Raw genomic sequence first — 23,882 nt, forward strand, 5'->3', positions numbered from 1 at the left:
AGCTCTGCTGAAGCAAGTAGCTTGGGTGGAACATAACAAGCTGCTTGCACACGATTGCATCAGCATTATTATTCCAGTAAGATGATATTTAAAGGAGTATAATTAACATGATAATACTAGTCCTACATGGACCATTAATACTGACGAACATAATGTGTTTTAATAGTTTGGTTTTATTTGGCTTCAACAGATTTTATTTGTCACCTCAATCATTCCTGCACATCAATTTTCTGAATAAAGGATTTACTGCGGGACTGTTACCTTCGACACCATAAGTTTTATCAGTGTGGAGCTTTTCCACTGCTTTAGTCTGTCTTTAAGGTATATTTATACATAACAGTGAGGAATGATGTGGCACCAACCCTTCCTAAAACATTTTTTAACCTGTCCTTGTGTTGCTCTGTCTTCATCTTGTGCGTTCCCCACTTTTTCACATATTCTGGCCCTGAGAAATGCAGTTTCATGCCACAGTATTTTACATACGGCTGGAAAGACAAACTTGAAGCTTGAAGCACAGTTTAGGATATGTAAACACTATGCTACATATAAATTGTCTACTCCGCAATATTTTGGATTCAAATATTATAGTTTTAATCCTTATCAATAATTTTAAAGCCTTGGTTAATTGGTTTTTGTTTTTTGTTTTTTTGCAGCTTTTAAAATACAAATCTATTAATAACTTGCTGTGTTATAGGTAAGGGTTTAAAATCATCTGCAACTGTAACAGTAAAGTTACACGTATCCGTCAATCAGTAATTATGATTCAATAATATAATGTGTAGGATTCTTAAGAGGGACACTTTGGATGAAAAGTATTTTTACTATAGGTACATTTTCGTATATTTTGGTTTGGTTATACATCACAATAATTCTCTGATTTTTTTTACACTTTCTTTGACATATTCATATTCCCTCTGACACCCACAGAACTCATAACAAATGAAAATAAAATAAAATAAACATAAGCAATTGATTAAACTAATCTTGACAACTTTCAAACCTGACTTTTAGTCCAAAACATAATTTATCACAAATTTAAAGTTAATTAACCTTTGTTAAGATAAAAAAAAAAAAAAAATCCGATTAAAATTGTAATTCGCCTTCCTCCCCTGCAGCTATGGAAGTGGTGGCCAGTTGGGTCTTTGATGAAGTTTCACAAAAAACACCTGTGGAGTTAAACGCCCCATCAGAGGGTTTCCGCGGCGGCAACAAATGAGCGAAGGGTGGCGTCGCGGCTGGAAGTCTGATCAGCTTCACGGCTTCAGATGACCTAATGAGCAACCCACAAGGCCACTAATGAGAGTGGAGACAAAAGGGGGTATGTAATTGGGCAGGGGGTGGAGTGAAAAGTAAATACTTCCTTTGTTGTTGGGGGCGAAAGAAAAAGGCAAACATAACCCACCTGCGTTGGAAGAAGCGAATTTTACGCACGACACTTTTACGCACCGACCTCTCAAACTTTGCTCCGGGCTCATATTTACGTTAAAGGTGAGCTGAATGATTCATGCGCGTCACCCGGTGACTGTGTGAGACCCGAGACCCGGTGTTTTCCTGCACAGACGCCGGATAGAAAAGGGAGTGTGTGTGTGCCTTTAAGGCGCCCGACTGCCTGTCGCTTTGTGCTGCGGAGAGACTGACGCCCTCTGGACACAGTGGACACTTGAGCGGCGGCAGAACACCATCCTGGAGAGGTTCAAAGAGAGCACAACCCCAGTCCTCCTTAAAAAAAAAAGGAGAACCTCGAGCTCGTTAACTGCGTTGTGGTAAGTTTGAGACTCTCTAATATCTGCATTTACTCGCTGTTATTTTTTTTCTTTTCATTTTGCGCACTCGATTCTCTTGTGTCTGCGTGCGAGTGAGACAAAGTTTTGAGCGGAGCAGGGGAGGGGAAAAAGAGAGGTGAAGAAACGCGTTCAGGACTCGGGGAGCTAATGTTCCTCACATGTTTTCTCTCGCCGTCATGCGAAATGCAACAATGTGCTGCAAGTGTTGAAGTGTAGGAGCGAGATGGGAGAGAGTGTTAAAGCGCGACAAAAATAGAAGGGGGTGAAGAAAGGGGGGAGAAAGGGAGCTGATGTTGCCAGATGTGTGTATGTGTGTGTTGTTGTTGTTCTTCAGTAAAGTAAGCAGTGCTGGCTTTGAATGAGATGTGACGCGAGCGTTTTAGAAAAGTTCAAATTAAGACTTTACAGAAAGGCAAAGCAGTGAGTTCCTGCACACGTGACAGCACATTTGCATCTACTTTAGGATGAAACTTTATTCCTGTGTGTGTGTGTGTGTGTGTGTGTGTTTAACAGTAGAAGTTAGATGTTAACTCTCACACAAAATGGAGGAGAGCTCTCCAGTCGAACAGAGCTTCACTTTCCTCTTTTGGAATTAAACTGTTGTTGTTTGTTTGCCTTAATCCTCCATTCCTGATCCAAGATCCTGTGCTGTGTCTCTCATTGATGTAGGACTTTTCCCAGTGCCTTGCTGGTGAGCCGTCAGGATGAGGCCCGGTGAGCTGATCCTCCCCGCTGTCGCCGTTCTCCTCTTCCTCCTTTCAATATTATCTCTGACCTCCGGTTGCAACAAAGCCCTCTGCGCCAGTGACGTCAGCAAATGTCTCATCCAGGTAAGGGATGCTGAGGTTTTCCCATGAGCTGCTTTTGGTTTTTGCACCTTAAACGTGGAGCCGAGTCCTGGATGTTTGTGGTGAGGCGGTGTGTGAAAGAACGAGTGTTTGCAAACAGGCTTCGCCTCCCTGAGGTAACTCTGTGGTTGCAGACACATAATCTCAGGTGCACTTAACTCACGAATGTGATGATCTTCTCTGGAGATTAAAGCGGCGAAGTGCAGCCAAGTTCAAGCGTTTCATCCTCCAGGGTTTACAGCTGTTTTGTGTAAACAGGCACAGTTGTGTCTCTTGGCTAAAACACAAGTCAGGAGTTTAAAGCGACAGCAGTAGGTGGACGAGGAGTCCGCTTTTTTGCCGCTTTGCTTCCATAAAAGCAGCAAAACTGTACAGCGGCGCTTCTTTGAGCGGTAGCTGAATTCACTGAGGGGAAATAATGCCTCCGCAGCCGGTCTGTTTTATACAAGTTCTTCTAACAGTAAATATCCAACAGCAGCCAAAATCGAGTCTAAAAATCTGCCAGGATAAGATGAAGATTTGGACCTGGGAGCAACGATGGAATCTGTTGTAAAGAATGCAGATACATTCCCTAGATAATCCTGGAGGCGTCTGAAAGGGAGCGGACCTGTGAAGCTATCCAGCCTTCAGCTGATAGGGAGTTGGATGTCTTTCTTTCATTCTGTTTCGTTTGTTTGTATTTATTTATGTCAGGTTCTTTTAGCTCTGCTTTTAAAAATCTCACATCAAACTCATTCATGCTTGTTGACTTTTTAACATCGCTTCCTTCATGTCACTTTTTTCCTCACACGTTCGGATGGGGGGTTCAGCCCACGCGTTAACACCGATTCCTTCATGAATTCTTGTTTCGAGTTGGTTTTAGAAAGGCCAACTCTTCTCTTGATTTGACTTTCTTTCAGCTGTCAAGCTAGATTTTTGCTTGGCTGCTGTCCTGTAGGTCAGAGCTGTGTGTTTAGCTTTCCTGCCTCTTCCATTACAGTCTTTAAAGTACTGTCATTAACCTCAGTGGCTATTTCACCTGTTTAACCTCTTGTGAACGTGAGCTGCAGCTCTGTTTTGCACCAGACTCTATTCTTGGAGCACGATGTTTGCAAGTAAAGAGAGGAAGCTGTTGCTGTTGTTGTTGTTGTTGTTTTTCTTTGTTCAAGATTTGGCTTTTAGATTGTTTAGCAGAAAAATTAACGTATCCAACAAAATCCCGAACATATTCTGCTTCCAAAGTTTGTCTTTTCTTGGATTTAGATTTATTTATTTATTTTTAATTTAGCTAAAACAAGACATTTTGAAGGTCTGGCTTTAGTCATGAAGACCAAACTCATTGCTTAATTAAATGAAATAATTAAATGTATGCAGTTTCGAGTTGATTTTAACCACTAATGTGGGTACCATGCAAAAAAAAAAAAAAAAAAAAAAAAAGCATTGCTGCAGGATTGCAAAATACATCAGTACTACAGCGCCGGCTTTAATGCAAAGGTTCAGGTTTCTGCAATTAATTAAGTTACCAAAAAATCTGCTTGGCATGCTGTGAATCAGAGCCCAGAGGGGTCTAAGCAGCCCTGTGCTCTTCCTCCGTTTTCCTGGTTGGTAATCCAACCTTTCCCCCTTTTGATCACTACGTTGCTTCAAGGAAAACTTTTCGTGCAGCAACTACCAACAGTACAACAAGACATGGTTAAATGTAAGCTGTGAGCAGTGGGTATGAAAAGAAACAAGACTTAGAGGCAGGAGATGAATCCAAACTGTAGATATCGAAAATGACCATAAATCGCCCTGCAAGATCTTGTCTCATGGGGTGAAGATGATCATGATGGTGGTGGATCAGCCCAGAACTACAAAGGAGGAGCTCGTTGACGGTCTGAAGGCAGTTGGGACCAGAGTCATCAAGAACACTATTGGTTACACATACTACCTTATAATGGACTGAAATCATCACTTCATCAAACTTACAGATTCGTCAGAGGATCGAATACTTATTTCCCACATTGTGTGCAGCTTTAGAAACTGTTACAAGGAATTTTATCTGTGCTGTTTTCACACATGCACCACAGCCCTCAACTTTTCTAAGAGGTACCCGCCGAGGATTTGTATGAGGGCGCGTAAGCATCTGATACAGCCAGAAGAGACGTCCTTTGGTCTTTCAGAGTTTGCTTTGTGTGACTGATGCACTGATGTGAGAGTAGTGCAGGTGATGGTGCGATGAATACAGAGATACTGATATTTTCAGTTGGGGAAAATGTGGCTGAGGCGAAAGGAAACTTAAGAATGCGTCCCAAACTGATTCTACAAACATCTTCCTGAGTTCATGTGTGAAAACGCCTCAGGAAAATTGAGAAATCCTCACGTGAATCACTGTAGCCAGGAAATTCCTGGATTTTGTTGTTTTGCAAAGGTCTTAAATTGCTAAGTGATCTAAAAACAGTTGAGGAAAAATGAGCTCTCTTCCAAAAATCTTCAGAGGAAATACAGCCTCTCGTGGCTTTTTTTTCTTTTCTTTTTTTTAAAGCTTACTTCTTTTTGGATTAAACTCCTAAACAAATCCCTTCTTCCTGGCTTGAGTTTCCCCAGAACATTTGAGGCCCTCTATTTGTTCTTTACTTCCAGGTGGCTTGTTTCGCCTGATGAATCACTGCTCCGGACAACAGCTCTGTAGCTTCCGCGACCCCGTCGACACCAACTCGCTAGCTGTCAGAGGCGAGAGCGATTTATGTGTGTGTGCGCCGTGAAGGAGAAACTTTTCTGCCTCTCCAGCCCCTCTGTAGACGCTCCATGTTGCTTGTGATTAGTGGGATTTGCTGTCCGACGCTCACTTTTGCGCTCTGCTGCCATCTCAAGTCATTTGTCTTGAATTCCCTAAACCCCCACCAAGGGGTGGGGAAACATGAGAGCAGGAGGTCGAAGAGGAGGGAGGGGAGGTTAAGGTCAGGAGGAGGTGTGTGTGCGTCTGTGTGGAGAGAAACCTACAGTTTTGAGTCTAAGATGTGTGCAAAACTTCACAATCCAGCTCTGTCCAGGACTCTGCACACCAGGCTGTTTAGCAGGGTGGGGCAGCAGATTTCAAAGCTGAAACACAATAGCGGTCGCTCGGTGGGACGAGCGCTTACTCACTTTCCCTCCAGAGCCCTTTTGTCTCGCTGCAGCCGGGCTTTGACTGATTGCAGCGGTTTCCACTTGAGAGCAAGGGTAGCCTAATAAGAGCTCTTTAAGCCGTTAAGATAACCTCATCCACCTCAGTGGGGAAATTGTTGTTAGTAGGGTTGCAACTACCGCTGGTTCTGATTAGTCTGTCCATTCGTTTTCCAGCTGTTTCCCAACAGCGTCAGACAGAGGTGAAGGAGGTTCCTCGAGCCCAAAGCGATGTCTTCAAGCTTCTTTTGTCAAACAATATGGTGAAAAAGCAAAGAGGTTGAATTTACTATCACAGGAGATGAAGAGTTTAAGAGGCTTAGGCAAGTAAATCTTTAGTGTTTTTACTCGAATTTATATGAAATCTGCTTTAGGGTGATACCAGCCAAGAAAGAGAACTTGAAAAGAAAATAAATGGGACGAGATCTTGTTTCCTTTTTGTTTTCCTTCAGTAAAAAGAATGGAAACTCTACTTTTGGACGTAGTTATATTTTAACACTAACAGACTAATTATGTCTGTGCGTTAACTATAAAGGTAGCGCCAGAAGACAAATTGCTTGTCTCAGAATAAAGGCAGAAGTGGCTGTGTCCAAATCAGTTTGCATGTTAGCTCATTTTTTTCAGTCTTCACTTTTTTAATGACCTGTAATTTAAAGAATAAATCCAGTGTCGTATCACACAGTAATGAGGTCTGAGTGCAGGCCTTACAGATGCCATCTTTGAGCTGTTTCTCCAGACAGCCATCCCGTCCACTGTGATATTGTGCAGCAGATTAAGGCTCTTACATGTACAGATGGATTTAAGAAGTTGCCATTTCCAAAGACGAACTGTATTTTATGTCGTCTTCTTTTTCTTTGTGCTGTTGCTGGTGTCCTTCAAACCACTGGTGCTCTGGGAGAGAATACATTTATAAAGATTGTAGCTATAAATCTGAGTCTAGCTTAATGTTGGTTTAGACAAATGATAATAAAGGGCCATTACGTAACCTTCACACTTACTGGATGATGAGGTTGTGCTCACAGATGCTAGGTGCTGCCTCTCAGCAGGCTTCTAGAAGTCAGCTGGTTGAGACAAAGTCGGTTTTTTTTAATACAGTGGGGCAAAAAAGTATTTAGTCAGCCACCGATTGTGCAAGTTCCCCCACTTAAAATGATGACAGAGGTCAGTAATTTGCACCAGAGGTACACTTCAACTGTGAGAGACAGAATGTGAAAAAAAAATCCATGAATCCACATGGTAGGATTTGTAAAGAATTTATTTGTAAATCAGGGTGGAAAATAAGTATTTGGTCAATAACAAAAATACAACTCAATACTTTGTAACATAACCTTTGTTGGCAATAACAGAGGTCAAACGTTTACTATAGGTCTTTACCAGGTTTGCACACACAGTAGCTGGTATTTTGGCCCATTCCTCCATGCAGATCTTCTCGAGAGCAGTGATGTTTTGGGGCTGTCGCCGAGCAACACGGACTTTCAACTCCCGCCACAGATTTTCTATGGGGTTGAGGTCTGGAGACTGGCTAGGCCACTCCAGGACTTTCAAATGCTTCTTACAGAGCCACTCCTTTGTTGCCCGGGCGGTGTGTTTTGGATCATTGTCATGTTGGAAGACCCAGCCTCGTTTCATCTTCAAAGTTCTCACTGATGGAAGGAGGTTTTGGCTCAAAATCTCACGATACATGGCCCCATTCATTCTGTCCTTAACACGGATCAGTCGTCCTGTCCCCTTGGCAGAAAAACAGCCCCATAGCATGATGTTTCCACCCCCATGCTTCACAGTAGGTATGGTGTTCTTGGGATGCAACTCAGTATTCTTCTTCCTCCAAACACGACGAGTTGAGTTTATACCAAAAAGTTCTACTTTGGTTTCATCTGACCACATGACATTCTCCCAATCCTCTGCTGTATCATCCATGTGCTCTCTGGCAAACTTCAGACGGGCCTGGACATGCACTGGCTTCAGCAGCGGAACACGTCTGGCACTGTGGGATTTGATTCCCTGCCGTTGTAGTGTGTTACTTATGGTGACCTTTGTTACTTTGGTCTCAGCTCTCTGCAGGTCATTCACCAGGTCCCCCCGTGTGGTTCTGGGATCTTTGCTCACCGTTCTCATGATCATTTTGACCCCACGGGATGAGATCTTGTGTGGAGCCCCAGATGGAGGGAGATTATCAGTGGTCTTGTATGTCTTCCATTTTCTGATGGTTGCTCCCACAGTTGATTTTTTCACACCAAGCTGCTTGCCTATTGTAGATTCACTCTTCCCAGTCTGGTGCAGGTCTACAATACTTTTCCTGGTGTCCTTCGAAAGCTCTTTGGTCTTGGCCATGGCGGAGTTTGGAGTCTGACTGTTTGAGGCTGTGGACAGGTGTCTTTTATACAGATGATGAGTTCAAACAGGTGCCATTCATACAGGTAACGAGTGGGGGACAGAAAAGCTTCTTACAGAAGACGTTACAGGTCTGTGAGAGCCAGAGATTTTCCTTGTTTGAGGTGACCAAATACTTATTTTCCACCCTAATTTACGAATAAATTCTTTACAAATCCTACCATGTGAATTCATGGATTTTTTTTTCACATTCTGTCTCTCACAGTTGAAGTGTACCTCTGGTGCAAATTACTGACCTCTGTCATCATTTTAAGTGGGGGAACTTGCACAATCGGTGGCTGACTAAATACTTTTTTGCCCCACTGTATGTCCCATCTTCATGTGGGTGCTAAATGGAATTAAATAAAGTAAAAGGAAAAAAAAAGTTTGAAGTGAATTGTGGTTTCTACTCCCGTAAATACCCAAAACAAAAACATGGAGCTCTAACTTAGTCTTTGCACATAGCAAAGATTGTAAAAACAGAGAGGTGCTTATTTTAAAGCTAGCTCCCTCTAAGCTTGAGCTCATTCTTAACAAATATAAGGTAATTAACATCACTTCTTAAATTCTTACCCCTAAACATGTGAGCAAGTTTTCCACAAAACACTCCTGAAGCGAAGGCCGGCTGGAAATCTGACGTGTAGATTTGCAGCCGGCCTTCCTTAAGTTTTGAAATGTAAGCTAATCAGTTATTTTAGCTTTAGCTTTATATTTGACACTTCCCTCCTGTTTTGCCTACATCTTCATAATAAATAAGCAAATTTACTAGTAACTGTAAATTAAGCTAATGAAAAGCATTCTTGCTTTAGTGCCATACGTCACATAAAGACATGGTTCTTAGATAAGATTCACTAAAACGTTTCTTCAAAAGAAAAGGTGATTATGTACTGTTATGTACTTTTTATTTATTTTTATTTCTTTAAGTGGATCCAGCTAAAGTAGCAGTTAGTAGGCAGTTAGCCGTTACTGTTTTAAAGCCAGGCTAAATGCAGGTCTATGAGTCTCCTCCATCCTTTTTTAAAAAAAAAATTAATTTCTATTTTTATACGTTTTGCCTGATTTAAGGCTGCATGTTTTCTTCCCAGGAGCAGCTGTTTAGTTTTTCATAATTTCACCCTTGAGAGTCATAATTACTCATGGGATCTGATGTTGATCAGAGGTTTGGGGATTGAGAGGCCAGTGATTAAGTGAGCTCTGTGTGTTTCTTGCAATCCCTCGATGGTGAGTCACTGAAGAGAGACTGTCTATGTGTAAAACATGGTTTCTGCAAAACTGCAAAGGAGACTCTGGAAGAAAGGAGTCATGGAGGGAGCAGCCCTGTCCTGTTCTCCAGGTGTTTTCTTCTCCCTCCCTCCTTCTGTTCCTCCCCCATCCCAGTGACCTTGACATGGAGGAATGTGCTCCCTGTTTAGTGTCATGGGGGAACAGGAGGGAGGAAGAGGAGCTCCTCTGGCACTCTCACTTGCTTTTTAAGCCCACCAACTGCGCTTTTTTTTAGTTTTGTGTCGTTTTAACTCTAAACGCAAACTGCACTGCAGCACAGGAGTGCTGTTTCCCTGTGTTTGTACAGGAGGTATTGCATCAGCAGTGGTTTCATGTTTTTGGATGTTTGCAGAAACTTGTAGCTTCCATCTAAGAGAAAGGAAGAAAAAAAAAAAAAAAAAAGCATCGTGAGCAGTTGAGCTCAAGCCTGTGTGTGTGTGTGTGTGTGTGTGTGTGAGGCCTCTGTATGAGATCATGTCATACAAAGACTTTTATATTTTCTTTCTTATTTGCACAGCTGTTGTTTTTATTATAGTTTTTTGTGTACTTTAATAAATGCTTTAGATTTCACTTCATGTGCCAATATGAGGACCTGAGCTGTGAAAGTCTTTCAGGACTCCGGTCTGGAAAAGACTTAAGACTTTAAAGGATAGTTTGTTCCAGTTTGAATGTTTTGGACATTCAAAAACATCCACATGAATGTTTTTGAATGTTTGTGTCTGTTTCATGGAAACTCTCTCATCACTGTACAGATATGTAGAAAATGAGTGGGACAGGAAAAAAAACACAAGATCTTTGCACACGTTCAACTTTTAATAATTGTTGTTCATTTTGTTGTTTGTTTGTTAGTTTGTTTAGTTTTTTTAAGTCACTGAAAATTGCACTTCTTGAAAATTTTTCAAGATTTTTTGGCATTTACCTGCAGACAAGCAAACCAGAGATTTTTGTCTTGCAAGGTCAAATGTGTGTGCTTTTATTTATCTTGTTGAACTCAGTGTGCACTGTGTGTTATTGTTTGTAGGCTTCTGATTGGCCTGCATGGTTTGGGCTGTATCATCACCTGTTGCTTTGGCAGGGTTTTTTTTTTTTTTTTTTTTGGTTTTTTTTTTTTTTTTTTTTTTTAATTTCCTAAAGCAAAAGATTTATTTCCTCTTAGAAGTTAACCTGGATCTTTTCCTTGTTAGCAAACATGAAAACCACTTTAATCCTCCTCCTCCTCTGTGAGAATTTGGCAAAACCTTCCTAACAGGCAGAAAAATGAGTCTTAATAATTGTCCTCAGAAAGTCTGTGGGCCAACCTGGATGTCACCAGCGAGCATGTTCAATATCCAATTCTCCTTTAAGTGTTAACTCTCATCTGATGGGCTGGATTTGATCTTGTGGATTTCATTAGGATTCGTAGTTTCTGTAGAAAAACTTCTTTGGGGATTAGGGACTACATGAGAAGTGGAATTTTTAGTTCCACTATAATCAAGAGAAGGGAGATGATGCTCTCTACAGCTGGCGTCTCTAAAATTGGTCAGCTTGCATAACAATAATGGCACTACTGCAGGAAAAAGGGTTATTTTTGCCCTAAAGTCAAAAAGAAGACATAACTGACTAGGGCTGTTCGATATAACGATATATATCGGATGACTATATAAAAACGTCTATCGTTTCATTTTACGCTTTCGTTTGTTTCGTGGTGTCGTAAAATAAACTGTTTACGGCAATATTTTTTTCATCGTTTTGATGGTCACTGTAGTGGCTATATTAATTTCTTAAAGTTCTCTCTTTCTCTTATGTTTAATATAACCACACAACTGACGGACAAGCCTGTTTTTTATGGGTTGTGGTTAGCAACAACGATGGTAAAACCATCGCGTGTCCGCTTGTTTATGTTCCATATAAACCTTTCACAATAAAGCTCAAGATGCTTTTGAGACTTTTCAAAATAAACTGAATCACGTGAAAGAGTATGCGGGGGAAAAAATAAAAAATAAAAAGCGGAAATATCCTTAGTTTTAGTATTTGTTTGAATATAAAATAATTTCTTACCACTTACAGATGAGACATTGATGGTGTGTTTGAGCTTTGAGATCTCAACAAAACTGTGAGTCAACTGCTTTTGGTGAAGTGGGGTTTTTTGTTTGTTTGGGTTTTTTTTTTATATCACTGATTTTCCTAAATCTTGCCGCTGACACGTCCTCCATGCAGTAAAAATTTTAAAAGGCTAAAACCAACACTTTTTTTTTTTTTTTTTTTTAAATGATAAAATATGAACAGAAATCCAAAAAAACAAAATAAAACAAACCCATCAAATTAGAAAATGCTGAACCATGGTAACCACTGTTATTGATTACATTAAGTAAATTGTTAACATGTGGCTACTGATGACTACAAGTACAAACATCATCAACATAATTAGCTACTTTATTGTGAATCAGTTGAATTCTTGGTTTAGTAAACCAAAGTTGTAACAAAGTGCAGTTTTTCTTTAAAGAACGTGTCAAATATTTAACTCGATCATAAACCGAGACCTGTGATGTGAAAGTGTGGATTAACGTGTCCGGACCTGCTGCGGTCATGAAAGGAAATGCCGTTTCTTTTTCTTTTTTCTTTCTTTCTTTTTTTTTTTTTTTCAGTTATTCGAGTCTGCGGTGACGTCTCGCATTCTTCGATGAATGCCACACGCAGAGCGCAGTCTTGTAATGGCCTGTGTGGGCCCTGTAATGTTTTAATGGCACGTCTGCTGTTTGAGCAGCGTGTTTGCTGTGATTTGAAGCTTCTGCTGCACCTGTCAGACACCTCCACATCAAATTCATCAGGACTGAGATGAGTTTAGTAGTCGGGTTTTGTTAAGCAGTGTTTAATGCATACAGTCCTGTGAAAACGAGGTACACCCCACGATTCAATGGCTTGTAGGGCTACTAAATAATTATATTGTGTATGACTTTATCAGACTGCTGCATCACTGTTGAGGAATTCTTCTTTACGGCATTGCTTCAGTGCATGTAGGGTGAGGTCCAGACTGGGCTGTAGAATCTTTTCTTTTTCAGCCTGTTGTAGATTTGCTGCTGTGTTTGGAACCATTGTCCTGTTGCTTAAGCCAATTTTGCCAGATACTTTCAATTCAGTTTTATTTATACAGCAAATCACAACAACCGTCTCCTCAAGGTGCTTTATATTGTAAGGTAGACCCTACAATAACACATAAAGAGAAGAACACAACAATCATATGACCCCCCTATGAGCAAGCACTTAGGCGACAGTGGGAAGGAAAAACTCCCTTTTAACAGGAAGAAACCTCTGGCAGAACCAGACTCAGGGAGGGGCGGGGCCATCTGCTGCGACTTTTTGGGGAGAGAGAAGGAAGACAGGACAAAAGACATGCTGTGGAAGAGAGACATAGATTAATAACAAGTATGATTCAATGCAGAGAGGTCTATTAACACATAGTGAGTGAGAAAGACTACTGAAGAAGACATACAGAATGCATTGACTAGAGTCATATTTGACTGTAGGAAACTTCCATATACACAGGAGTTTGAATGAGGTGTTTGTGCATTCAGGTCAAACATCTCCACTTTGGGCTCATCTGTCTAAAGGACATTGTCCCAGAATTGTTGTTCAGAAGACGCTTTGCAAACAAAAGCCGTGCTGCCGTGTTCTTTTAAGAGAGAAGAGGCTTCATCCTCCAACCTTTCCAAACAAGCCATATTTGTTCAGTCATACTTTCATTGTCACTAACTTTAATATTAGACATCCTAACCAAAGCCTGTACAGTCTGCGGTGATGTCTGTATTGGACACAGTGGACATCAAAGTCACTCTGCTGGACAAACTACGTGATGACACTGTTCCACATAAGCGTGCCATTCTGCATTATAATGTATCAGTCGACATCTCACGTCTGTGGCTGGCATTATTGCTGCCATTCCTACATCATGGACAAAGTGTGTTTGTGGTGTATAGCAAAGGAAACATTTCGGTTGGTCGTGGTTAAATTTGTTCATTTCCATATTTTACCTTCATAAAATATAATTTCCAGTTTGTGCACAGGTCTCTGTAATGGTTTGCTTCTATGCTCGCTGTCCACACTCTTTATCTCAGTGGAAAAAATTACTGATGTGTAGCAAGTATGCTTGTACAACCAGTAGCATAATAATCAGGACAGCAGCCAGTACTATCCAGTGTTTTTGCAACGAGTCACGAGCTGTTTGTGCTTTACTGATGCACGTTTGTGTTTTCTCCTGCAGGAGCTGTGCCAGTGTCGTCCGTCTGATGGGAACTGCTCCTGCTGTAAAGAGTGCATGCTGTGTCTGGGGAATCTTTGGGAGGAGTGCTGCGACTGCGTGGGTGAGTGCAGGGGACTCCGTTTTTATTAGCAACGCATTTTAAAGCTGACAGAAAGTTGGTCCGTGTTGTTTTAGGTTTGGAGAACTTCACTGTTAGTTCAGGCTTCTGCACACTGAGCAGGTTGGTGATATCTGCTGAGCTCAACATGTGCGTAAGACATTAGTGTCAGAAGCGATGGATGTGTGTACCGCAGTGCTGAATTTGTTGTGAAGTTTTGTTTACAAGGATTTATTTCCATCGGTAACCAGCGACGCAAGACTGAAGTGCAAACACGCACACATACAGCACCACGTCACATCAGTGTTTTTGTTTTGTCCTTCTGAACTGTATGACTCAACTTGAATCACCTCATCGCTCACTCTACACTCAAAAAAGGTGACATGAAAGCGCTGCCGTCCCCTCCTCCGTCAGAGAGAAATGGGGTGAGACATCAGGCCCAAGGTCTCCTGCTTTTTTTTTTTTTCTTTTTTTTTTTGCTGCCTTTTCTGAAGCAGAGTTTTTGTTTTTTTTCCTCCATGTTGAGAAAAAACATGGACAAATGGCTAATCGTGCATCTTTCACCACTGATTCAGGTTTAACATGAGGCTTTGGGAGCTATACACAGTGCTGGTACTGGACTCTGTTGTGAATCCTGCCTATGTTCAGAGGGTTGCATAGGGAAAAGTACCCATAACAATGAGAATACATGGCTTTAAGGCCAGCCCAAGACAGAGCTTGTTTCAGTCAGAAGTATTACACAAGTTCCTCTGTGTTTGGAAAAATGACTCTGTCCTCTTTATAGATCAGATTGACTTGAAGAAAAATGTGGTGAGAACTGTGCAGACTTCTTCTGAAACATTCATGGTGTGATGTGAAGGAGGAAGCAAAATTTGATGAAGTGTCGTGGCATAGAAGCAGAGCCTGTGTCATGCTTAGTTTATGCTACCCTGATTGTTTCGATTTATGGAGGGATTTGTCCACGAAGAGGGGTTTTCAAACCATGTAAATATGCTCCCGACAGTCGTCCAAAATCCATGCTGCATGGTGCTTGACATGGATGAGTGTGTTCGTTGCTGATCGGTTGATGAGTAGGCGGGGACAGGGAAGGTAGCAAAAAGGTAGAAGTTCAAAAAAATTCCACAAATTTCCCCAAATCATCTTCGTGTGCTAGAAGTTTACTATTCTCTGCACCTGATGGACCCACAGCAACCTAATCTGACCACAGGCGTGCTCTGCAGGTAGCCATGCAGTCCCAGGCTGCCCACACTGCCATTGGTGAACCATAATTTCCCCATAAAGATGAGCTGAGCTCATCAGGGAACCCAGAGGCTAGCCTATTAGCTCAATCATTTAGCTTGTGTGCACCAAACATTAGTTACGAATGTAGATGATTCCAAAGATCTCAAGAGCTAAATCGTTGTCAGATGATCATCAGTGGTTCCAAGATTGCATTTTGTCAAATGAAATCCCAGTTTTGTTGTAAGAAACCCTGACGACTTGTCACAGCAAGTGTTAAACTCCCCCCAGATATTTTGACTCGTAAGGTAGTTCAAATAATTCTGACACTGATCTGTATCCATACCTGAACGTGCCAGTTGAAGTCTCATCTCTGAGCTCTTTCTCCCAGTAAAAGCCTGAGAGCTCGGCTGTAATGCGCTCGACAGCTGAGAAGCACACAGGTTTAAACCGCTGCAGTTTGCTCAGGGTGTTGCTGCTGTGATACCAGAGTGTGAGGTGAGCAGAGCCAGATATCAAACGTGTCTTGGCCTCCGTGCGGAGAGGACGACTGTTTATCAGAGCACAGGAAATTAAAGTAGCACTTCCACATATGGACAGAAGTCTCGAGGTGCTCCCGAAGATCAAAGGATGAAGAGGCCCCGAAGGGACAGCGAGGCCGAGCTGCTTAAACGAACTCTTGACTTTTGGTTAAAACTGTAACTCACTTCAAAGCAGCAGGGGTGGTTTGAAAACCAGACTTAAAGGCAGATTGGTAAAAAAACAAGAGAAACAGTGAGCAGAGTCAAAGTTTAAGAGCCTGACTCGGAGCTGTTAAAGCTATCCCACCTCCGCTACATGGCTGCACGACATCCAGACTGTACGAGTTTTTTGTTGTTTTTTTTAAAGCTGTAATTTAGCTGTGCATCTCATTATTCTCATTTTGTGTGTTTGACTCTCGCAGGTATTTTTGTGTCACTCTCACTGTTTTGTGTCCTTTTTGTATTTTATCTTGTAGTTGTTTGTGTGTCTGTTCTGACTTTCTTGCTTATTTTATTTCTTTGTGATGTTTTTGCCTCTTGTTTTGTGGTTGGACTGTTCCTCTTTAAAGCTGCTTTGCACATTCTTTTCTGTGTCCTTGATAATTTGTGCATTTGTGTGTGTTCTGCTTTCCATTTCGCATCTCTCGTTTGATATTTCTTTGTTTCTGTCTCTGGTGGTTTTGCGGCTCCCCCTAAATTTGTTTGTTTTGTAATTCTGTATGTAGCTTAGCATGTGGATTTAGCTTATTTTGCACTTCTTTTGGTTTTTATTTATTTACTTATTTATTTGGTGGAGGTTGTTTAACCCCACCCCCAAAATCCCTTCCTGTGGAGGGTGCCTGCATCTGTTAAGAATTTTATCCGTAGCCATTTTCACACGCTGCACTTGCATAGATTGAAACGCTCTTAATAACCTTCCAGATCCCACAAAGTCTGCGTGGCGTAGGAGACTCCCTCATCTAAATAAAACAGATTTCCAGAAGCGATAACACTCGCGCGCACACTGTTGGTTTAACATGTTGAAGCTGTGTGCTACGTGTGAGAGAGGACACCTGTTGACACGTCTCGATTCCCCTCACGCTGTTTGGAGTTTGTGCGAAAACGCAAGCACGAGGTTTGAGCTCTCGCCCTCGTAAACCAGTCTTCTCTCAGATCAGCTCCAGCAGACAGATATTGCTTCACGTGCTGACAAGGAAGCTTTATTAAAGCTCTTTCATGTGGAACACGAACACAAGAATCTGACACTGAGCTCTGAACTCCATCCTGCTGCTCCTGCTGCTGCTGCACAGATGTTACGTGCCGTTTTCCTCCCGGACAGGCCTTTTACAATACACCGAGGATGGCTTTTAGCTTTGAGCAAGTTTATACTCCTCATTTATGTTTTTGCTTTTCCTCCTTGCCGCTACCCTTATGTCTACTTTAAGTAAGTTTTCACTCTAAACACGCTCCCTGTGCCAAATTCCATCTACTTTGAAGTGTGTGTCTGAGAGCCGTTAGAGCGGCCGAGTGGAGGGGAGAGGACTGTTTATATTTTAGAGGAGGGAGGGAGGGAGGACATGGAGGGAGGACCCATGTGTACATTTTATCGAAAACAGCTGTTCTGGCTCTGCTTTTAGCATCAGTTTTGTAATCCAATTCCTCTGTCAAACTCCGTTCTCCATAAAATGATTTAGTCATTAACTATAATTCACTTTGACTCATTTGAAGGCTTAGGAAGATCATATCTTGATGTGGGGACTTTGTCGAGTGATTACTACTGTATCTGGAAATTAAATGAAGTGTTAAAAAGGCCTTAATTGAGACGAGACGTTTTTGACAGTGGTGTGGTTTTACAGAACTGCCCTTTCTGAGTTGCTGTGTCTGTGTGTGTGTTCGACCGTTTAGCCTTTAAACCAGTCTTTTTAAGATTTAACTGGATAATTCAAGACTGTAAAGGGGGAAAAATGTCTTAATGCTCAAAAATGCATATCTATTTTTGACATTACCTCACTCAGTTTTTCAAGTAGATTTGCGACCCACAGTCACGTCCTTGGTGATATATCTGAATAAAAATGCCATAAAATGTTTACTCTTCACTTGAATCGCACAGTTCTCAGTGAGTAGGTTCATTAAAAGACTGTAAATTATAAAAGAAGAGGGTAAGTTGTAGGATTTTTAATTTTCTTAATTATGATCTAACATTTTTCTTAAGATCAAACATCAAAATATTAGACTTAGATTTGCTTTTTTTTTTTCTTAATGAGGGAAATTAACGTTGTGGATTAGTGAAGGAGACAAACGTGAGAGAGAGAGAGACACACAATTTTGTTGCCTCTCAGGTGTTTTGGAATGGTCATGATTCTCAACTTTTTTTTAATAAAGTAGAAGTTTTATAGGAATGAAAGTATGAAATTTAGGGGAAACCCACGGAAACCTCAGTCTTGGCTGTTCGTACGTAGGATTAAGTCCTCCGTGCTGCTGTGTAGGACTGATAAGTCACCAGAAAGCGTTTAACTTCCTGGAGACTTACCCCTGTGAGAGTATCAGTCAGATTTCAGTAAAACAAGATGAATTTGTCCTGAGGACTGACTGTGAGCCTCCTCAACTTCTCACCAGATTTGAATTCTTATTCATTTGTGCAAAATGACAAGAAAACCTCACACATTAAAATAACCTGTGATTGTGATGGATCGTGAGCCGGCCCGTTCCTTCACTGCTGTTCTAGTTTTTTGCTTCGGTCTCTTTTTCTTTTTGCTTAAACTGTGTGAAAGTCTGCTGCTTTACGCTGTATTTACACTGAAATAAACATGATCTCAAAGATTTCACGAGTTTTGCAACTATACAAAAGCCTCCATCAGAGAATTGTTGATCACAGCAAACACTGTATCATGTAAACTAATAAACCTGATTCCTTCCAGGCTACTGAGTGTAGTAAATGACTAGCATAAGGTCTAAAATTTGAATGATTTCAGTTAAAAACAAAACAAATGGCTCTGCATGTAACTGAATCCAATGAATACAATTGGACAACGTAAAAAATTGAGGGAAAAATTCTTTATATGTAAATTAATGGTCTTTGTGCCCTATTTTCCAAGTTTCATTGTTACTCTGGATAATCCAGTAACTCCAATAACTGTTACTTTTGTATGAATTAATAAAACCTGACAGTGATGTCTATGGATTATCCAGAGAAGTGGGGAAATTGCCTCGTGAGCATCAGTTATTTAGCTGCATTGTGTTGGTGAAGTCAGAGTTTCAATCAAACAAGACTTCCAGCAGTTTCTGCTTTCTGAGATGATTCCTGTGACCTGATCCTTCACTGTGCTCTCACTGTTTTCACATCAGGGATGTGTAACCCAAAGAACTACAGCGACACTCCAGCCACGTCCAAGAGCACCGTGGAGGAGCTGCAAAATCCCATCCCCTCGCTGTTCCGTGCCCTCACGGAAGGCGACGTGCAGATCAACATGATGGTCGTGTCCTTCCCCGTCTCAGAGGAGCTGTCGCATCACGAGAACCTGGTTTCCTTCCTGGAGACGCTCAACAGCCAGCACGAGAACGTGACCGTGCCTGGCAACAGCATCCACGGCAGCCTCGACAGTCAAGGTAACGCCGCTGCGTTAGCGTGGAAAAGTACCTGTTCACACTTTACTACATTGAGGTGTGATCATAAAGTTTGAAGGAAAGCATATTTCTGTCACTGAGGCCAAAAAAATAATAATTAATTGGGGGGGAACTATTGCAATCCAATCAAAATTTGGGCTTATTATTATGTCAAAATTTTAAGTTGGAAATCTAAAAATTTCAACTTTATAATGAAAACTTGAGTTATTTTCTCACAATTTTGGTAAGTTGAAATTTTTCCTTCCCTCCCCCCCCCCCCCCCCCCCCCCCTCGATTGGCGGAGGTTTGTTTCATCCTTAGAATGAAAGTGTGTTTTGTTTTGGGGTTTTTTGTGTCACTTTGATCAATAGAGGGTCCTCATTAATGCTTCTCAGCTGAATAGACTCATGAATGGGCGTCAGGTCAATTACACGAATACTTCAAGTACAGTTTTGCCGTAATGTTTTATGTTGCTTTAATCATGTGTTTCGGCGTGCTTAAAAGCAAACTTTTACTGGCTTTTCACAGATGATTGATAAGTTGCTAATGTAATAAAAGAGAATAAAAATAACTAACTTAAAGCACATAAAGAGAAGTACATTTAGAACATAAAAAGGGCAAAAAAAGGAATAAAGTTATGCCAGTTACTGTAGATTAAAAAGACAAAACATGAAAGTATATTTTTTATCTAATAATCAGTAAGTCCTAGTGAGTGAATAACATAAAGCAGCAGATTTAAACAGTCAAAAAAATGAATTGGAATAAAACGACAGTGTAGCAACAACGAGATAAAGAAATGTCTATAAATTATGTTTCAGAGATGGGTTTTAAAAGTTTAATGCTTCTAGCTGCTCTTTAGTTCTTTGTAACTGGCTCGTTCTTTTAATCTGAAGTTTAAATGCTGTATGCACACCGATGTATCAGCAATCTAGTCTGATGACTCGTCCTCGGGGGGGGAACGGCGTGTTTTGTTTGCTTGTTTCTGTGGCCGGCAGATATCCAGGCCAAGACTTCCTCTTCTGTCTGCAAATTGTTGTTTACAAAAGCAGATAACTTTAAAAAATGACTTTTTGACAGATGCAATCTGTCCGTCTCCCTGCACACAGATGACTTACCTGCACGCAAGCAAAGCCCGCTCAAATATGATTGGTCAGTAGAACCAGTTCATTCAGTAAAACTTGGACTAGGAAATCGAAGCGTGTCCAGTAATAAAACTTTTTGTCATGCCTACAGATGTTCGTATATTAATATACAGCTTTCTGATCATAGAGATTCATGCTCACGTAAGAAAATCGATTCAAATATTTGAATAAGCGGTGATGAATATTCTAGAATGGCTCTGGACCTGACATGGCAAAGGTCTGTTAACTTCTTGTTATTAATCATGGTTGACTGCTACTACTACGCTTTGCCAGCAGAAAAAGGTTTTCACAGCACTCATCGGACTGACGATACCGGGATCTGCACAGAGTTCCTTGTACTTTCAATCCTTGTTAAAGTCGTTAAAGATGTATGCTGTCCAATCATTCTCCCCTGGAAAGAGAAGGGTTCAAAGGAATGATTAAAAGCCTAAAATTACCATGACATTCATGCCTGAGATGAGTGTATGTAAACCTCTGACCACAAATGTACATCAGCGAAACCACCGTATTCCACAGAAATTGTAACTAATGATGAGAAGCCACATGGTCCACTAAAAGCAGTCAGTCTTTTCCTAAATGTGCCGTCTCATATTGCTTTACGTTTTTGAATGGCTCACACAAAACAAGACTTGCTACCATTTAATTTTTCCTTTGTTCCCATCGTCTCCTTGTTTTGTTCACATTTAGGCTCACTCACTGAGGGTAATAAAATGTGACCTGACGAGTCAGTCTTGAACTGTGACCAGTTTCGGTTGGATCAGACTTTTGTATCATTACAGCAGGACTGTGCTGCCAGAAGATCTCCAGCTAAGGGAATTGGAAGTGTTACATTGCCATTTTTATTTGAATTTGAGGCCATTTTGGCTCTCAACCTCTATTGCTTTATTTACTATAAAGCAATAATGAAAGCAATCCCTCAGAGCTGAGCTGTTAACTCATTAAGCTCACCAGAACACACAATCATACTTGACGCAGCAATTTGACCTCAGCTTTTAAGGAAAAGCAGGAAATTGAGGGTTAAAGGTTTAGTTTTTTCTCTTTACTGGATCTGTGACTCACACCATCATCTTTGCGTGTTGTTCTTTAATTTCAGAGAGCATGTGCACTGTGGTCTACTTTGACGACTGCGTGTCCATTCGTCAGTGTAAACTATACTGTGAGTCAATGGGAGGATCCAAGTACCGCTGGTTTCACAACGCCTGCTGCCAGTGCATCGGACCGGAGTGCGTGGACTACGGCAGCAAGCTTGTGAAGTGCATGAACTGTCTCTTCTGAAGTGCGGGCACATATTGGTACCAAATGCTTGCCCCATACCGCAGGACTGGGGACAGAGGAAACTATGACTGTTATGTGCTAGCATTCCTCAGTTACCTTGTAAAATGCCCCCTGCAGCCCTCCTCCTACCCCTGCAAACTTTTATTCTGCTGTTTTTGTTTCACTGTATATTTTTAGATTTTTTTTTTATAGCATTTTCTTTTCTTTTTTTTTTTTTACTAGAGTTGTATATGAATAATGTATTTTTACAATTATGGTCCGCTAAATCCCAGTCTCATGCCAAATAAAGATACGTTTTGGTGACTGTTTCCGTCTCTAAGAAAGTCTTTCATTATATATTCTGGGGAGGGGGGAAAAAAATGTGTGAAAAGCTTATGGCATGAGTGAAATGGTAAATATTTGTCTTCCTAGTTGCCTGTCTCCAGCTCTTCTGTTGCCCAAGTCAGGAAACGCATCATTTCCTGGGGAAACAAAGTTGTTATTATACCATTCTGGTCCACAGGTGTTCCACTGCTCACCGACCGTCTCATGCAAGCAATGGTGTGGGGAGGGTGGGTGGAGAAGGGAACATTTACCGATGCCAATCTCTCACCGCCACACACAAATGCTCTTTGTAATGCCAGTACATTTTCAAAAGGCAGCAGGGTGCCCTATCACTGATTGTGTTCCCAATTGGCATGCAACAGCAGTTTGCACAGACTCCTCCACCGGCCGACACAATGAAGCCTTGTTTTTTTTTTTTTTTTTTAAATATTGAATCACGACCTCATTTCACCACTGCAGCTGTGTGGTTTGGAGCCGACGGTGCCAACAAAGATCATCAGAGGGATAATGTGTTTCATATGTGAGGATGACCACCAGTCTTCTGGGTCCGACCGCAGCGCTCGGGGAAAGTACACATGATTGAGAATAGCATGTGGTTTCACCAAATTTAGATTCTAGTTGCTTTTTAAAAACACAGTTTGACAGTTTCTCTTGTACACTGGCTTGAATAGCAGTGAACTTGTGGCTAAGATCAAAACGATACCACAGCCTAAACATACGCCATTAGTTCCAGACTGTTTTCAGCCAGGAAACCTATAAAGAAAATACGTTTGTGGTAGGATCTCCAAATAAATGAAGCACCCACTTCTACCAACTACTAGGTGTATTTTTACCACCTACTTTGCCAGAGTGTTGCTAACAGACTATATATAAAAAATGAAGTAGCTTCTGGATGTTGGCAGACATGCCTTAAAATTGCATTAATCCTTATATTGAAGTCTATGAAAATGGTGTGACTTCTGACTTGATACAAGAAATGAGTAAATGCTTTAATGGTGAGTTTATGGTTTCCATGACTGGTTTGCAGTCTTAATGAATATAAATTAATGTTTCTTTTATAAATTATTACTTTAATCTGTAATTCAGGGGAATGAAAAAAAAAGTTTTGCAATAAACATTAAGGAATTTTTGCACGCACTCTAATCCTTTTCTGACACTCAACGGTAATTAATTAGCAGTTTCATGGCCAGATTATGTCTGCACCCTTGTTTAAAAAATGCAAACAGATGTGTCATTGTCCAAACACCTATGGACATAACTGTAGCACAGCAGTGTGTGAACCGCTGGGATAGGTTCTGTGCTGCATTCAGGAAAAGCAAAGGCAGATGGAAGATTAAGGAAAAAGAAGAGATGCTTTAAAATAACCTGTGACTGAAACGAAGGCTGTGACTGCTCTTTGGAAGTTACAGTAACAACAAACTTGCTGAGGAAAATATGTGTTAGTCAAGGCATATATATGTATGTGTGTATGTACTTGTGGTTATCTTTTTTTTGTGCATTGATGTAAGTTTCAGTTCTACCTAATGACAGAAGAATGAGCCATTGTAAGCTTATAGAGGCAAACATATGCTAATAATGTGAGTATGTCAGGGCAATACAGGGCATGTATGTGGAGCCAGACAATAATGAGGTCTGCAACAAGCATTTCAGATACATCAGGAATCAGCTCTGTGGCCATTTGTGTTTGCAGGGGTGATTGTCAGGCAGAAGTCTCTGTGGACTATTTTTGCAGATGGCATTGTGATCTGTAGTGAGAGTAGGGAGCAGGTGGAAGAGAGCCTGGAGAGGTTGAGGTATGCTCTTGAGAGAAGAATGTGCGTGAATGAGAGGGAGACAGGTATAACAGTGAAGGTAGATGGGTTTAAGCAGCAAAAGTTTACAAGATTCTAGTGGGTTCTCATATGGTGTATGGTTTGGAGACAGTGGATTTGATAAAAAGATTTTCACTGACAGTGACCAGGATGGACAAGATTAGAAATCAGTATATCAGAGAGACGGCTCAGGTTGAGCAGTTTGAAGACAAAGGTTTGGTGTGATAGAGGCGGATGCTATGGATGGGGTAACATGAAGGGAACACATGAAACAAGAAGAAGAGGAC

At 41.1% G+C, this 23,882-nt stretch overlaps 1 protein-coding gene across 1 annotated transcript; it reads left to right on the top strand.

Moving 5' to 3' along the window:
* The first annotated feature begins 1,668 nt into the window (after positions 1–1,668).
* On the top strand, positions 1,669–21,616 carry twsg1a (twisted gastrulation BMP signaling modulator 1a). Its single transcript, XM_085378282.1, has 5 exons — positions 1,669–1,763; positions 2,454–2,614; positions 13,626–13,725; positions 18,786–19,046; positions 21,279–21,616. The coding sequence occupies exons 2-5, from the start codon at positions 2,489–2,491 to the stop codon at positions 21,458–21,460; spliced, it is 669 nt and encodes a 222-aa protein (XP_085234408.1). The 5' UTR covers positions 1,669–1,763; positions 2,454–2,488; the 3' UTR covers positions 21,461–21,616.
* The last annotated feature ends 2,266 nt before the right edge of the window (positions 21,617–23,882 follow it).

The sequence above is a fragment of the Diplotaxodon limnothrissa genome, linkage group LG18, assembly GCF_057381915.1.
Source record: "Diplotaxodon limnothrissa isolate DT_005_m linkage group LG18, D_limnothrissa_male_GT1.1, whole genome shotgun sequence".
In the NCBI taxonomy this organism is placed as follows: domain Eukaryota; kingdom Metazoa; phylum Chordata; class Actinopteri; order Cichliformes; family Cichlidae; genus Diplotaxodon; species Diplotaxodon limnothrissa.

Bases quoted from the DNA above. Each gene is read 5' to 3' on its own strand.
- twsg1a (XM_085378282.1), top strand. From the start codon at position 2,489: ATGAGGCCCGGTGAGCTGATCCTCCCCGCTGTCGCCGTTCTCCTCTTC. The intron at 2,615-13,625 runs GTAAGGGATGCT...TTTCTCCTGCAG, and splicing joins TCAGCAAATGTCTCATCCAG to GAGCTGTGCCAGTGTCGTCC. The intron at 19,047-21,278 runs GTAACGCCGCTG...CTTTAATTTCAG, and splicing joins CGGCAGCCTCGACAGTCAAG to AGAGCATGTGCACTGTGGTC.